This window comes from Aspergillus karnatakaensis, assembly GCF_047715665.1.
Source record: "Aspergillus karnatakaensis strain CBS 102800 unplaced genomic scaffold BJY04scaffold_26, whole genome shotgun sequence".
NCBI classification, from domain to species: domain Eukaryota; kingdom Fungi; phylum Ascomycota; class Eurotiomycetes; order Eurotiales; family Aspergillaceae; genus Aspergillus; species Aspergillus karnatakaensis.
Genome location: NW_027395738.1, coordinates 186,766 through 200,709, shown reverse-complemented (window position 1 = coordinate 200,709; position 13,944 = coordinate 186,766). Strand labels below are relative to the sequence as shown.

Below are 13,944 nucleotides of genomic sequence, written 5' to 3'. Positions count from 1 at the left end.
AAGAAGGATAATTTTCGCGCGTAATATATTCGGATTTCTCGTACAGTCAGACATCGAGGGTGTTGTTGTTGAATTGGCCAATCACGATGGAGTCTTGATAACGATTTGCGTGCGGATCGGAGAGACGGGCCGAGTCGTTTACATGGCCGCTTTGAGACTCCGTACTGACTATTCATACTCCAGTCCATGATTCTCTCTACATCTCATGCTGGGTCTCTTGCATCGTCTCACTGCGTCTCCGGAGTAGGATTCTCCTACATGGCAGCCTGTTTCAACGCGCCAAATTTCAAACGGTTCGGGTAAGCCGTTGCCCAAGCCGTGCTACTGCATGCCCCTGAGCGATGGATCGACGAGCGATAGGTGAGACAGCCTTGTTTTCAAGAGTCTGAGAGCCGACTCGAGCCCGGACTTGCACATCCCGGCTCTCGAGTCAGGAAGCGGCAGCGGCATAGCGGGACGTAGCGTTGATCGTCAAGGAGACTTCTTACAAGCGTGGGGGCAGAAGGATGCGAGGTCTCTGGAAGCCTTCTAGATTTTGCTCTAGAGCACGCGCATCTCTGCAAGGGGTCCTGGAAGATGGAGACGGATTGACGAAGGCAGCGACGAGGGTTTCGAGAACCAATTCCTGACTCGGGTGCAGTGGATATATTAAGGACAAAAAAGAATAGAAAAACTCAGTTAAAACAACACTCTAACGCCACCCTGATTCAAGCCCTATGCGATGTCGCAGATCTCATTTCCTGATTTCTCCTCTGCCCCTTCTCCCGGACCATATATTTGGACTGTACAATGCACGTGTCACGGAGGTTGTGTGTGATGCTGTGTGGGTATACGCTTCCTCTCTCCCCCCTTTCCCAGTTTTCCTCGTCGCGGAAGACCGAGTTCAACTGCCAGGCTCGGGCCTGCTCGTCCGTTCCCCGTTCGTCACCAAGTTTCAACGATAACGGTTTCAAAGGTGGATTTATGCGCCACCGACAAGGACGTTGTTCACGGGAATGTGGACTGAAAGAAGTCAATTAGCGTCAAAGATCAATTGATGCAATCATCCAGATTGACTCGCGTGACAGGGGACGTACTCAGCTTAACGATGTATCCGATGAATCCCATAATCAGGAAACCAGTGCCAACAGCCTGGCTGATCTTGATAAACTCGCGCTTGTCGGCTAGATGGTATTAGTTTGCAGTTCATGAAATCTAGAAAACAAAGCGATTGACGATCGCGGAGCAATAGGAGACGTACGCTTTTGGCTGCGGTTGACAAACTGCATGCCGTCCCTCAGGAACTCCTGGGGGATGTTAAGCAATTCTTGGACTTGGTCGGACATTATGATCGAAGATTATCACAAGACGAGAAATTGAGTAAGAAGAAAAGGAGAACGCAAAAGTGGCGAAATTGAGGATTCAAGATAGGGTCGTGATCGTGATGCCAGCTGTGCTTTCGGCGTGGAGCTTGGAGTCGGTTCGGATAATCAACATTCCGCTCCGGCCACGTATCGCCGGCAGCTGTGGCTGGTGGACAGGCACCAGCCACGATTCCAGCTTCTTGCCGGGAGATGCGGGGATTTTATCCGATTTTCCCCGCATGAGCCTCCTCGAGCCGACCATCCTTGTTTGTTTAGGCACTTCGCGGTGATATTCTTGTTTTCTCTTAGTCTAGTTTCAATACGAGGCGACTCAGCCTCGTTAATATGTATTAAGGATGTCACGCGGGCATTTCTACCGCGGTAGCCGGGGTTCGCCTCACATACTATACTAGGTCTATCGCGATGCTATCTCGAAAGGGAAACCGGCAGCCTTCACCCGGGCACGCTATTCCCATGGCATGTACCCACCTTATCGTCAGGTATCTATTAGGCAGCATTTTCGCGTTGTTCAAGAGTTGCCAATTTCGCATTTTCCTCATCCAAGATACTGTTCTTGCGAGCTGCAGTCTCGATGTAGCCCGGGTTCTCAGCCTTGAGGCGGGCGAATGTCTTTTCTGCGTCCCACACCCATGGTGTGTCGGCGGCGAATAGCAAATCCATATCTTCCAGGGTACGTTGGTTACTCTCAGGGTATAGTGCCCAGACCATTGGAATGGTGATGACGTTGCTGGCGGCAAAAACGTACAGGGTCTTTTCGCCAATAGCCTCGAACATCACAGGACAGAGCAGAGTCTAGCTCGGATTAGTGCATGTTCAGGCTGTATAGACTATAGTTTGAGGATAGGTGACTCACCAGCCAGCCGTTTCCAATACTCCAGCCTACCACACCCCAGGCATTTCCCTTTGCTCGGACAGCCAGAGGGAAGATCTCCGCGGGATAGATCCAAGGCACTGTCAACCAGGTCGCACCAAAGACGGAGGTGAAGATAAAGACCATTGAAGCCGCTGCAGCACCAAACGAGTCGGCACGCGACAAGTTCCCTGACTCGCGAGCATCGATTGCAAGCCGTGAGAAGCCTCCAGCAAGGAACATGGCGATTCCCTGGGCTGTGGCTCCCCAGTACAGAGTCCACCGACGGCCGATGCGGTCAAGAGTGAAAACGCAAATCAAAGTGGCAAACTAGTCCGTTAGCTTGAGTATCGGCATTGTGCTGAGAGGCATACCATGTAGAAAACGTTATTCAGACCGCTGATCCACTGACTCTTCATAGAGTCGAAACCAGCAATGCTGAAAATGGTCGGCGCATCTACAACATTAGCTTCGAACCACAACACCTAGGTCTTTGCTTAAACGTACAAACAGTGACTCCAGCAATACCAACCCACTCCTGCATGATTTGTAGCCAAACCACAAGTTGAACACGGCGACCAAGATGCAGCTTGCCGGTTTTGTAGCCAAAGAGCATAGAGATATAAGACGTGCTGTGGCCCATTGACTTCTCCATCTCGGAGACACTGAGAATATCCTGGAACTCGGCTTCCGCACGAAGGGTATCCTCGTCGCTGCTACCGCGCAGTCTACCCAGGATATAGCGAGCCTCCTGCTCACGGCCAACTTTGACCAACCAACGCGGCGATTCCGGGAAGAACCAAACGGCGCCGAACAGGACGATCAGGAACACGATCTGGAAGGCAATCGGGAAGCGCCAACGGATTGGCGAAGCCCCATTATCAATGAAGGACAAGCCACTAAAGTCAAGCTGTCAGCATACATAGGTTCATTTACTCCAGATAGCCAACACTTACAATTCCAACCAGTATGCGAGAACAACACCGAAGATGTTCAACGTAAATTCAATGGCAATGAATTGACCACGGCTTGTGTGCTCTGCTGTCTCAGTGGCCCAAACGGGCACAATCGCATTAAGAATTCCAGTTCCGATACCGTTGATGAACCGCGCTTCTACGGTCAGTGAGGGTCAAGCAGCATAGGGCGTAGTGACTTACAGCATATCATCCAGTTGTGGTTCTGGGCCGAACACTGAAGAGCAGCTCCAAACATAGCCCAAACAGCACCAAAAGCAATCGTCTTAATTCGCCCAACCTTGTCACCAGTCCAACCTCCGAGGAGAGCACCGAAGAGTGTACCAAGGTAGTAAACACTTACAATGCCACCCTGCAGCAGACTGTTCGTCACCACAGGGGCGGGGTGGCCGTCTTTCATTTCGGTGTAGCCAAAGCCCATGAGGTCAATATAGTCCTTGGAGTTGTTGACTCCAGCCATCATACCTTGATCATAACCGAAGAACAGAATGGACAGTGCTGCCACAGAGTTGATGGCAATAAGAAGACTACGCTTCTCGAACCTGTGGACGACATTCCACGAGGGTATTGAATCACTCATGATGGCAACAGTTCTTGGGGGTATCAATCAGAAAGAAGCTTGGATGATCTACCAGACTCTGGCTATCAGGGTGAGAACGCGGAGAAAAAAGCGACGGCATGTGTGGGGTTACACGAGCCCTTATGTACTCTTGCTTGTCTCGGTCCGAATCTGCATGATAAGTGACTGGATCAAACTTTGAAAGCATGGTCGAGAGGCCATGAAGACCTGAGCCGATCAGAATTGGGTTACATTCCGGCGGGAGAAGCACAATGAGTGGTGTGAGAGAGTGCGAAGAAGTGGAAGGATGTCAACCTAGGGTGCATGCACCACTCAGAAAGATGAGATGACTCTACAGGCCCCACAGTCGGCGAGAGCCCGCAAGAATCTGGAGGTCAAAAGGCGGGATCTGGAGGGATTCCGAGAAATATGAGGCCATAATCGGTAATCCGGACTGAAGGATCGGGATCTTGGACCACCAGGAACACGAGACCTATCCTCAATGCGTAAATGAACAGCCGGCCTGAGTTCGGATAATAGGCTCTGGGAAGTCTGATTGGCGCAGCTACAGATTTCAACGACGTCAGCTTTTAACCGGCCTGTGGGCGAGTGGTTGGAACAAGAAATGGTGAGTTGGTTCTGTGGGGAAGTTTCTGGGGATCCATTTCAGCCAAGCGGAACATCTCCGACCTTCCTCTTCTGGCTGCACGAAAGATGACTAGGGACCCTGAATCGCCTTATATATCAAGATCTCGGGGGGCAACACAACATCCATAATCGTATCTTTTGTTTAAGCTTGGAATTATAGATTCGACGAGTCAATACCCCGCCGTCCGATGACTCGCCCACGTTATCTATTGCATTTGCGGGACAAGGTAGATGATATCTTATTGGTGTGTAGGTAACAACATCCCTAACCCCAAACTACCTTGTAGTGCTAGCCTTTGCTCAGAGTTCTGATCACTAAAAACGACACGCGGTGGCCATATCTAATCTCCATTCGCCCATTCATTAGCCGCATGCAAGTTCTTCAGCTCAGAGGTGCGCCGATAGGGTTTTGATCTTTCCTCTCCTTTCAGGTCGCGCTGTACCAATCGCGCAAATAGTGCTGGGGCAATATGCTTGATATCAACTTTGAGGGGCCGAGGTTGACCACCAGTCTCAGCTCCAGTCCTGATTTCAGTCTCGTTCTTCGATTCTGCCTTAACCGCATTCGCCTCCAGTTGAGGTCCGGGCTCTGAGAGCCAGAGATATGGCCTGCTTGTTTCAAGCGAGCGGAGCGCCTCCTCATCAATGTAAAGAAAGGCATCGCGTCGAAACCCAATAGGGATCTCCTCAAACACGCTGTGTATTATACCCTGGCCCATGATATCATTGGTACTTGGAACAGCAGCCCAGTGCAAGGTGAAAAGATCTCTTGTCTCGTCAATCAACGAGTGTGAATAGTTGAGTGAATTGTGAACAGCCTGCTCGACCTTCGGTTTATACTCCAGGAACCGGCGTTCTTTTTCTTCTTCCACAGGGTAAAATACCACGAGACCAAAGCGGCGGTCCTCATCACCATGGCCAGGGCCAGTACCACTACCAGTACCAGTACCCAAATCACCCGCTGAAGCTGAATTGGATTGCAGTACATGCTTCTGCCAAGGAATCCTTGTTGACACGCAAATGTTCTTGATATCATGAAAGCTCAGCGTCTGCGCCGCCGCCCGTTCGTCCGATCGCCGTCGATCCTTCTCTCTTTGCACCACTGCCACGATATCCCCAAAATCGTGCGCAAGAACCGCGTTTAAAGCTCGGCCCTTGAGGACTCGATCTTCAGGACTAAGGCGCGCCACTTCAGATATGATACGGCCGAATTCCTTTCTGGCTCCACCAGGTGTTAGGAAGTCGAGTTCACGACAGCTGAGGCGGATACTCCTATTGTCCTTGCTGCTGATGGCTTTTTGAACTAGCTGGTCCATGGATAACCCGCAGGAACTCTGGCAAAGTTCGCTTTCCTCGTCTCGTGGGGGGCGGTAAGTGATGAGTCGGCGTTCTTCATCTGTTAGGAGGGAGGGGCCGGATATGGCGCGGTTGTAGAGGTCTGCATTCATGCTAGAGCTGGCTCTTGTAGCATCTGTGCAGGAGGACATTTTGACAGATCACGTAGAGACCAAGAAAGAAGATAATAATTGTAGCAGAGAGGTGAGTTGCGTGACAAAGTAAGTTGGGATAGTTAGGTAGGAAGTATTAGCAGGGTCTAACTTGGGAGGGTACCTAGAAACACATCATGATACCCGTCACTTACAGCTGACCCAGAGTGTTTGATGTGTTAATGGGCCAGCCCAAGCTCAATAAATTTTATACTGCATTAAAAAATCAATACAAAGCTTTTCAGATTATTATTTTTTAGTTAAAGTTTATAGATATCAGAGACCTTCACATTGCCGGCATAGTCCGGCTCGTTGAGTCCCTGTCTTTGATATGGAGAGCTGGCAGTTGCTTTCAACATGCCCAGGATGCTGAATTTCAACTACCTAGTCATAGAACTTCCAAAGGTATCTCCTGGAGTCCTTATGAGGCAAAATACCCATGTCATCGCCGGCTTTTTCACGTTGAGTGCTATACATATCTGCAAGTTCCTATTATACGTGCTATTCTCTGAGCCGTATTTACACTTAATATGTGGTCAAGAGGTACTCTGGACGCAAGCAACACTCAATGCCACTCGGCGAACGGATCTTGAGGTATAAATAATAGAGACAAAAACAATCTGATGTCAATGTTTCGCCTAGAAACCGTCCGCATTACTCATGTACGTAATAACATCTGGAGGGGAGATTTACAATGCATCAAAGTCATGGATTGAAGGAGATGTTATCTAATTTACAGTTATTTCTGACATCTACCAAGTGCTGCCGGGCCATTTCCAGCAGATTTGCCAATCAGGAAGCCGCTTTGATATGTAGTACTGCTGAACCGGGACCGTCAACCCGACGCGATCCCCAGCTACCAATCCCATATCGCGCGATTCTGTATGGCCTGAAACAGACGAAAGAGATCTTAGTCCTTGCTTAGGCGCTTTCTTTTAAGACACAAGTTGTCAGTTGTTTGCTGTTGAGGGGTCCGAGGCTTCTTAATCCACTTCACGTCCTCCAGATCAATGATGAACATCCGCCCAGAGCGTTCATCCCTCAATATATTGCGCCACGCAGCGTCTTGATGGTAGGCTCCGTATGAGCGTAGGATTGACAAACAATCCTCGCGCTCTTTGCGTAAACTAGCCTGAAGAGAAAGTGTATGCGGAATACAATCTCCAACCCAACTGAGGATCATCATACGCTTCATGTTTTCACCATAATACCAGTACCGTACGTTTAGCGTAAAGCTGCCTAGATAGGTTGGGATGTGATGCCCTTGCAAGGGACGAAGGCGGTCATAGTTTCTTGCTTCAGCTATAAGGGCGTCTTCCTTTTCCTCACTTGTGGCTTTGAGAATCACGGTATACCCATAAGACAATAGAGTTGCCTTTATCATATACCCGGTCCCACCGTAAACGTACAGTTGTTGAAAGCCCACATCGCGATCATTCTCGAGCTGCGATTTGAGTGCATCCGTGAACTCATCCGCGGTGATCCGATGACACCCCTCGTCACCATGGAGTTTCCAATTAGGGCACGCGGTATCAATGGGAGCTTTGGTGACTATCCCGCGGATGCAATCTATAGTGCAGTATGAAACCTGCACGCCATCTCGAGAAGTTGCTTCCTTTGTCCTCTTGTCACGCAGTGTCTCTTCTTGCCTTCTGAATTCTGATATATACGCGGCTAGTCGCGCACATAGCGAAGACACCTGATTGTTACTCTCGCTATCTCCACTTGGAGAGCCCCGCGGGACAATTGCTCCTGGTTTTTAGGGGGCGCTGGAGAGTGCATTTTACGTCTTTGAGATTGGTTTCCGACGTAAAGGCTGATCACTCGAGGACGGCGGCTCTTTGTGTATAGTTTTGGGGATATTACGCAAGACATCCATGTAATCGATCTTCTAAGTTAAAAGCTTGTTGCGCGCTATATCAAACCACTCTTGAGGAGGGGCTTCAGTAGCCAGTGCTTGGAGGGTGAATGCAAGCAGCTAACCCACAGCAGTCCAGTGATAACAGCTCTTATCATCTGCCTTCACTTCCTGGTCTAGGATGCATAAGTAGTACTCAAGTATGATAGGGTCTGTTGGAATATGTAGGAAGATCATTGCCTCCCCGGTCTGAATATACCCTAGTTGTAAACCTAGGCCATGCATATACGAAAATATCTGGGTAGATACAGCGGCAGCAAGAGTTATTGCATGAAACTCGAATAATTCGCCTTCCTTGTTAATGACATCAGCCTGCAATAAGTTCAGCAACTGTTAATCTGTGTGGCGCTTTGGATTCCACAGCATAGACTGGTGCAATATCTCATCACCTCGTACAGCATCGATAATCCATGCAACGAAATCATCCACGGCGTCTTTCTCGAACATTTGTAGAATTGTTGCAGAGTGGATTGTCGTTAATGTAGACCTAATCTTCTTTTCGACAAAGTCTAGCTGTGCAGGGGAAGGAAACTGCGGTTTTGAGGTGAAGCCACTGACACGCTCGATTCTCTCCCAGATTTTGCTCTGGAGACCGGGAAACTCAGTCCAATGTGTTATCTTTTTCGGGAAAATTTGATGGACTGGGTCAGTCATGTTGCCTTTAGTTATCGAGGTCGCATCTTCTTTGACTTTGATTAGCTTGGACAAACTGTGGCAGCGGTCAAGGAGGTCAGGCAGAGTGGTAGTCCGCAGTTGTCGTTCAATGTCTTCTCGTGCGCGTTCTGCCTCCTCCTGCATTTGCTGTAGTTCTTGCAGCCTCTGCTCTGTCTTTTTCAGTTTGCGCTGTAGGTGGGAAGTAGAGTCATCCATAATGATTGATAGATCTGGTGTCAAAAAGCTCGTGGATATAGACCCTGTGTTAGGACTTAGGAGAGCAAGTGATGCAAAAGCTTGTGAAATCATTGGATGATTGGGGACGAGTACGAGTACGGAATAATGAGTGCAGTTGACTATCCATATTTAATTATTAATATGCCACGCACATACTAGCTATTCAAGAGGGTTTGGGTTTGTTGGTACTGGTAGAACGTTCATCTATCTCGGTGCCATGACAACATGAGGCTTCAGCCTCCTGGTACCTAAACCCCGATAGCCTCACATTCGGCCGTCACAGATCCCTGAAGAAAGGTGCTCAACGGCGCTTCTCTATTTTACAAATAAAGATAAAAGACGCACCATGCCTCAGTTCTCAAAACATAAAACCTTTAATGTTGTGGATGGGGCCGGATGTTGTGGATGGGGCCGTTGGCGACTGGACTACATTCATCTGCCAAGAGAAGCTGCCAAGATGTCTTCCGCTCCACTGATTCAATACTAGATCTATCTACCTACCTAGGTCACTTTGCTACTTCCTTTGATACACTCTGTGTATATACACTTAGCTTGTTCCTCAGCTCCATTCCAGCTTCATGCGTACATGCCTGTGTATGACACGCATGATACTCCACGGAATATAGACACTGGAACCACCCTACCGAGCTCGCTCGCCGCCCAATATGGGACAGAAACGAGATGTCATATGCTTTCTCTTGATCGCACTGAGACTCTGGCTTATACGAAGTACTCAATAATCATACCAATGGCGCCCCGGGCTTGTTGATATGCCGACGGCGAGCCTTGGCCGGCAACTTTGAACTTGCCAGTGGGCTACTCGTTCCAGCCGCAAACCCTCACTTTATTTAGCCTTCCAAACAAAATAGTAGTAGAAAGATGACGATGTTGACTATTGGTGGCTAAGTAATCAACACAAGTGTCTACGAGCTAGGGTAGTGACATGAATGGCGTGGGAGCCGAGATTACCACCTCATATATATTGCTAGCAATTCAGCAGCAATATATATCTTTGAGATCGCACCCAACTAAACAACAAGCTCAATTAGTGGTATACTATCTAATTTGATTACTACACAATATAGTCAGCATGACTGTTGGCAAAAGTGGCGGTTCGATTAGCTGGTGTAGGGAATACCGTCGATTACCCTGGGCACTTGCATGCAGAATGCCGCGAAGCTAGAGATACAGTAAGGACTCCTGAGTATTAGATAGCTGAGTATCAGCCTGATCAGGTACCCCGCTGTTCAGAGCCCCAGACTTGAATCCCTTCAATACCGATTCTAGGCGCCGATAATAGCCATTGCTGGACTGTTGTTCTCCGTGCTGTTTTGCGTTACCCGCGGATACTCACGGCTGCGGAAATCCCGCATAGTTTGCTATAGTAGTAAGATTTGATTGGTGTGGTTATACAGCCTGAAATCGCTCAGGGATTGCAAATGATCTCACGGTACGATCTAGAGTACAAACAGTAAATTGTGAAGCTGTACATGTTTCCTGATTGGGTTTATTCTTATCCACTTCACGGGGAGTTCCGCTTGACCGGGTATCGCTGTACGATAGATTACGTCCCAACGGACCTTGCCCCTCGTCAACAACAGGTTTAACGATCCAGCCAGAGATGATAGGGCCTCCGTGGCATAATCTACTCCGAAGTAGGAGTATATTCTTGTTTGATTGCTTGGACAAGATAGGTGACTGAAGATTGTCCGGCGAGCCGATTTAACCCGACGCTGAGTGGCCACGGATGATTACATACGCGCGCAATACGGAAATAATACCGGGCCGTCAGCTTTTGCTGGCAGGTTTGAAACCTCCAGGCTTTGAAAGCTTCAACATCCTTTTTCCGCGATCAACAACTACCCTTCCTCCCCTTTGCCATTCCCTTCTGCTTTCCTCCTAGCTCACTGATCTGGAGGATCGAGTCTCTGCAACCCATTCCATACCTTATAATCTCGTCCTCCCTCCCCATCGTCCTTCTCGCCATGTTCCGGAGTCTTTTGCCGCGGACGACACCGCGCGCTGCTATCCGCACAGCTCGCCCTCAAGTCCCTTCGCACATTATCCCCACGCTCCCTGTTCTACGCTCTACTCGCGGTTATGCCTCAGAATCCGGTACGTTGCGCCATTTGAACCCCAGCAAGACCCATTGAGAAGCTAGTCCAGGCTTCCGGAAAGAAACCCCAGCTAACGACAAGATGCGCTCGGTATAGGTGAGCACGATGTTGTCATCATCGGTGGTGGTGTCGCTGGATACGTTGCTGCTATCAAGGCCGGCCAGGAGGGTCTGAAGGTGAGATTCGGACCTCGCTGTTATCTCAATCGACCCTTTGGGAATATCCGCTGATTAATTTCTTACCGATATAGACCGCCTGTATCGAGAAGCGTGGCCGTCTCGGAGGCACCTGTCTTAACGTTGGCTGCATTCCCTCAAAATCCCTCCTCAACAACTCCCACCTCTACCACCAGATTCTCCATGACACGAAAAAGCGCGGTATCGAGGTCGGTGACGTCAAATTGAACCTCGAGCAGATGATGGCGGCCAAGGACACCTCCGTTGAGGGATTGACCAAGGGTATCGAGTTCCTGTTCAAGAAGAACGGCGTCGACTACGTCAAGGGTACCGGTGCGCTCGTTGACGAGCACACTGTCAAGGTCAACCTGCTCGATGGCGGTGAGCAGACTCTCCGCGGAAAGAACATTATCATCGCTACTGGTTCTGAGGCCACTCCTTTCCCCGGCCTCAACATCGATGAGAAGCGCATCATCACTAGCACTGGTGCTCTTGCCCTGAAGGAGGTTCCTAAGAAGATGGTTGTCATCGGTGGTGGTATCATTGGTCTCGAGATGGTAGGCCTCTTGCGCTCCAATGTCTCTTTTCAGTACTAACGTGTTTAGGCCTCCGTCTGGTCCCGTCTCGGATCCGAGGTCACCGTCGTCGAATTCCTGAACCAGATCGGTGGTCCCGGTATGGATGCCGACATCGCCAAGCAGGCCCAGAAGATCCTCACCAAGCAGGGCATCAAGTTCAAGACCGGCTACAAGGTCACCAAGGGTGATGACAGCGGTGCTACCGTCTCGCTCTCCGTCGAGTCCGCCAAGGGTGGTAAGGAGGAGACCCTGGATGCCGATGTCGTTCTTGTCGCCATTGGCCGCCGCCCATACACCGAGGGTCTTGGCCTCGAGAACGCCGGTGTCGAGAAGGACGACAAGGGCCGTCTCGTGATCGACCAGGAGTACCGCACCAAGGTCAACCACATCCGCGTCATTGGTGACTGCACATTCGGCCCTATGCTTGCCCACAAGGCCGAGGAGGAGGCTGTTGCCGCCATTGAGTACATCACCAAGGGTCACGGCCACGTCAACTACGGCGCCATCCCCAGCGTCATGTACACCCACCCCGAGGTCGCCTGGGTTGGCCAGAACGAGCAGGAGATCAAGGCCTCCGGTGTCAAGTACCGTGTCGGAACCTTCCCCTTCAGCGCCAACTCCCGCGCCAAGACCAACCTCGAGACTGAGGGTCAGGTCAAGTTCATCGCTGATGCCGAGACCGACCGCATTCTCGGTGTCCACATCATCGGCCCCAACGCCGGTGAGATGGTCGCTGAGGCCACCCTTGCCATCGAGTACGGCGCTTCATCCGAGGACATTGCCCGGACGTGCCACGCTCACCCTACCCTCGCCGAAGCCTTCAAGGAGGCTGCCATGGCCACCTACTCCAAGGCCATCCACTTCTAATCTCAGTCTCCCCCGCCGTATCATAAATCCGACAATTTTGTATCCCTCTAGCCTAGTATGCTAGCAATATCCGTGTAGCATTGACATCATTATATTTCCTATGTTGGTTGTCCTGTATCAAGTTATGAATAAATAAAAGGCTTAAACTGATCATAGACTGAACTTTCCTTCACCTTCTATTATCGAATTTCTTGATTGTTATCATCACAAACGAAAGACTGATCCACCAAGCAGCAAATAGACCAACTGGAACGCCTCCTCTACCTAAAACAACACCCACCCCTCTCCTTCGCACTATCCCCAACAAAAGGCAAAGGCGGCCCAAAGGCATACCTAGGCCCGCCCCGATTTCGATCTCGATCCCGATCCCGATCCCTATCCTGATCGCGACATCCACACCTCTCACCACCTGCACACTTACGGTGACCCCCATTCTGACTGGCATGAGCCTTGACCGGCCCAACAGAAACACAGCACTGCATCTCCTGCCCTCCTTCCTTCCCTCGACAGTGCCCTCGACATCCAGCATAGAATTTCTGTCCTCGGGAACACGCATGCTGCTCTCGCATACACACGCCGGAATATTCACGCTGGCCGTGACTGTGACCATGGCTGCCGCAACGATCGTGTTGCTGTTGCTGTTGCAGCGGCTGCACCTGGGGCCCCGCATGTGCTGTAGCCTGGACATACACGTTAGGCTCGGGATCTGCATATGCACTGCCGCTGTGGCCAGCTGAGGCGGTGGCAGTCACGGCCGCGCGAGCACCAGACATGGACATTTCATGCTGGGTTGGCAAGTGGTGGGGTTGGCAGTGGCATTGGAATTGGTGAGGACAGGGAGCTAAGCTCGGTTGATGGGAACAGCAATGCTCCTGATAGCTGGGCGTGAGTGATTCAGCGCAGAGAGAGCGGGTATAGTTGTTGGCGGCGTGGTCGATTCCGCTACATGTGCATGTGGTGGTGTATGTGCCGGCGTAGGTGTGGGTGTGAGCTTGGGCTTGAGTAGAGGCTTGCGGATGCGGGTATGAATATGGATAGGTGTAGGGGGATCTACATTCGTTGCTTGACCATCTAAGACACATCACACGTTAGGCTAATATCCTTGACTGAATAGGGATAGGGCAGGAGGTAAGCACGAACGTCCTCTCTGTGAACTCCACCCGTCTAGGCTCGTGGCACCGGTGTCTGTTGTCCATTGTCTGGGGTTGAAGGTTTGTGAATGTTGACGATGACGTTGCTGTGGAGGAATTTGTGCTTGGATCGAATTCAGAATCAGAGTTAGAGTCAGGGTCAGAGTTGGGCTCGGTCTCTGATTCTGAATCAGGTATCGCAGCCTGAGTCTCGGTGTCCTCGTCTGCTTCTCGAAATATGAAGGAGTGAAGGGGTGGTGAGCTTTGACAGATTTTGTTCTTGTGCACCTGCACGTGTTGATGGGGGCTCTGGGTTGGGTGGCCTGCGCTGTAGTTGTTGGTTTTGTAGGAGGACCAGCAGGGGCAGCGGGTGGCCATTGATTAC

The 13,944-nt window shown here is 50.4% G+C and overlaps 5 protein-coding genes across 5 annotated transcripts; 1 reads left to right on the top strand and 4 right to left on the bottom strand.

Moving 5' to 3' along the window:
* Positions 1-961: 961 nt before the first annotated feature.
* Positions 962-1,325, bottom strand: BJY04DRAFT_207741 (translocon subunit SSS1; the record flags this gene model as incomplete). The annotated part of the gene is made up of 3 exons (XM_073713895.1): positions 962-1,002; positions 1,077-1,163; positions 1,241-1,325. 3 exons carry the CDS (start codon positions 1,323-1,325, stop codon positions 962-964), a joined length of 213 nt encoding a protein of 70 aa, XP_073570890.1.
* Positions 1,326-1,644: 319 nt separating this feature from the next.
* On the bottom strand, positions 1,645-4,289 carry BJY04DRAFT_189844 (putative MFS monosaccharide transporter). Its single transcript, XM_073711434.1, has 6 exons — positions 3,372-4,289; positions 3,171-3,324; positions 2,722-3,113; positions 2,589-2,671; positions 2,218-2,544; positions 1,645-2,156 (listed from the first exon to the last, which is right to left on the bottom strand). Exons 1-6 carry the CDS (start codon positions 3,766-3,768, stop codon positions 1,851-1,853), a joined length of 1,659 nt encoding a protein of 552 aa, XP_073570889.1. The 5' UTR covers positions 3,769-4,289; the 3' UTR covers positions 1,645-1,850.
* Positions 4,290-4,654: 365 nt separating this feature from the next.
* BJY04DRAFT_189841 (uncharacterized protein) lies at positions 4,655-5,946 on the bottom strand. Its single transcript, XM_073711433.1, has one exon. The coding sequence runs from the start codon at positions 5,880-5,882 to the stop codon at positions 4,737-4,739; it is 1,146 nt and encodes a 381-aa protein (XP_073570888.1). The 5' UTR covers positions 5,883-5,946; the 3' UTR covers positions 4,655-4,736.
* Positions 5,947-8,133: 2,187 nt separating this feature from the next.
* Positions 8,134-8,670, bottom strand: BJY04DRAFT_218591 (uncharacterized protein; the record flags this gene model as incomplete). Its single annotated transcript, XM_073716350.1, has 1 exon — positions 8,134-8,670. The coding sequence occupies one exon, from the start codon at positions 8,668-8,670 to the stop codon at positions 8,134-8,136; it is 537 nt and encodes a 178-aa protein (XP_073570887.1).
* Positions 8,671-10,370: 1,700 nt separating this feature from the next.
* On the top strand, positions 10,371-12,603 carry BJY04DRAFT_64551 (dihydrolipoyl dehydrogenase). The gene is made up of 4 exons (XM_073720800.1): positions 10,371-10,806; positions 10,905-10,984; positions 11,059-11,541; positions 11,590-12,603. The coding sequence occupies exons 1-4, from the start codon at positions 10,677-10,679 to the stop codon at positions 12,427-12,429; spliced, it is 1,533 nt and encodes a 510-aa protein (XP_073570886.1). The 5' UTR covers positions 10,371-10,676; the 3' UTR covers positions 12,430-12,603.
* Positions 12,604-13,944: the final 1,341 nt, after the last annotated feature.

Coding starts and splice junctions, on each gene's coding strand:
- BJY04DRAFT_64551 (XM_073720800.1), top strand. CDS start 10,677: ATGTTCCGGAGTCTTTTGCCGCGGACGACACCGCGCGCTGCTATCCGC. Junction 10,807..10,904: donor CGGTTATGCCTCAGAATCCG/GTACGTTGCGCC, acceptor CGCTCGGTATAG/GTGAGCACGATGTTGTCATC. Junction 10,985..11,058: donor CCGGCCAGGAGGGTCTGAAG/GTGAGATTCGGA, acceptor TTACCGATATAG/ACCGCCTGTATCGAGAAGCG.
- BJY04DRAFT_189841 (XM_073711433.1), bottom strand. CDS start 5,882: ATGTCCTCCTGCACAGATGCTACAAGAGCCAGCTCTAGCATGAATGCA.
- BJY04DRAFT_189844 (XM_073711434.1), bottom strand. CDS start 3,768: ATGAGTGATTCAATACCCTCGTGGAATGTCGTCCACAGGTTCGAGAAG. Junction 3,114..3,170: donor CTCGCATACTGGTTGGAATT/GTAAGTGTTGGC, acceptor GCTTGACTTTAG/TGGCTTGTCCTTCATTGATA. Junction 2,545..2,588: donor TGAATAACGTTTTCTACATG/GTATGCCTCTCA, acceptor CTAACGGACTAG/TTTGCCACTTTGATTTGCGT.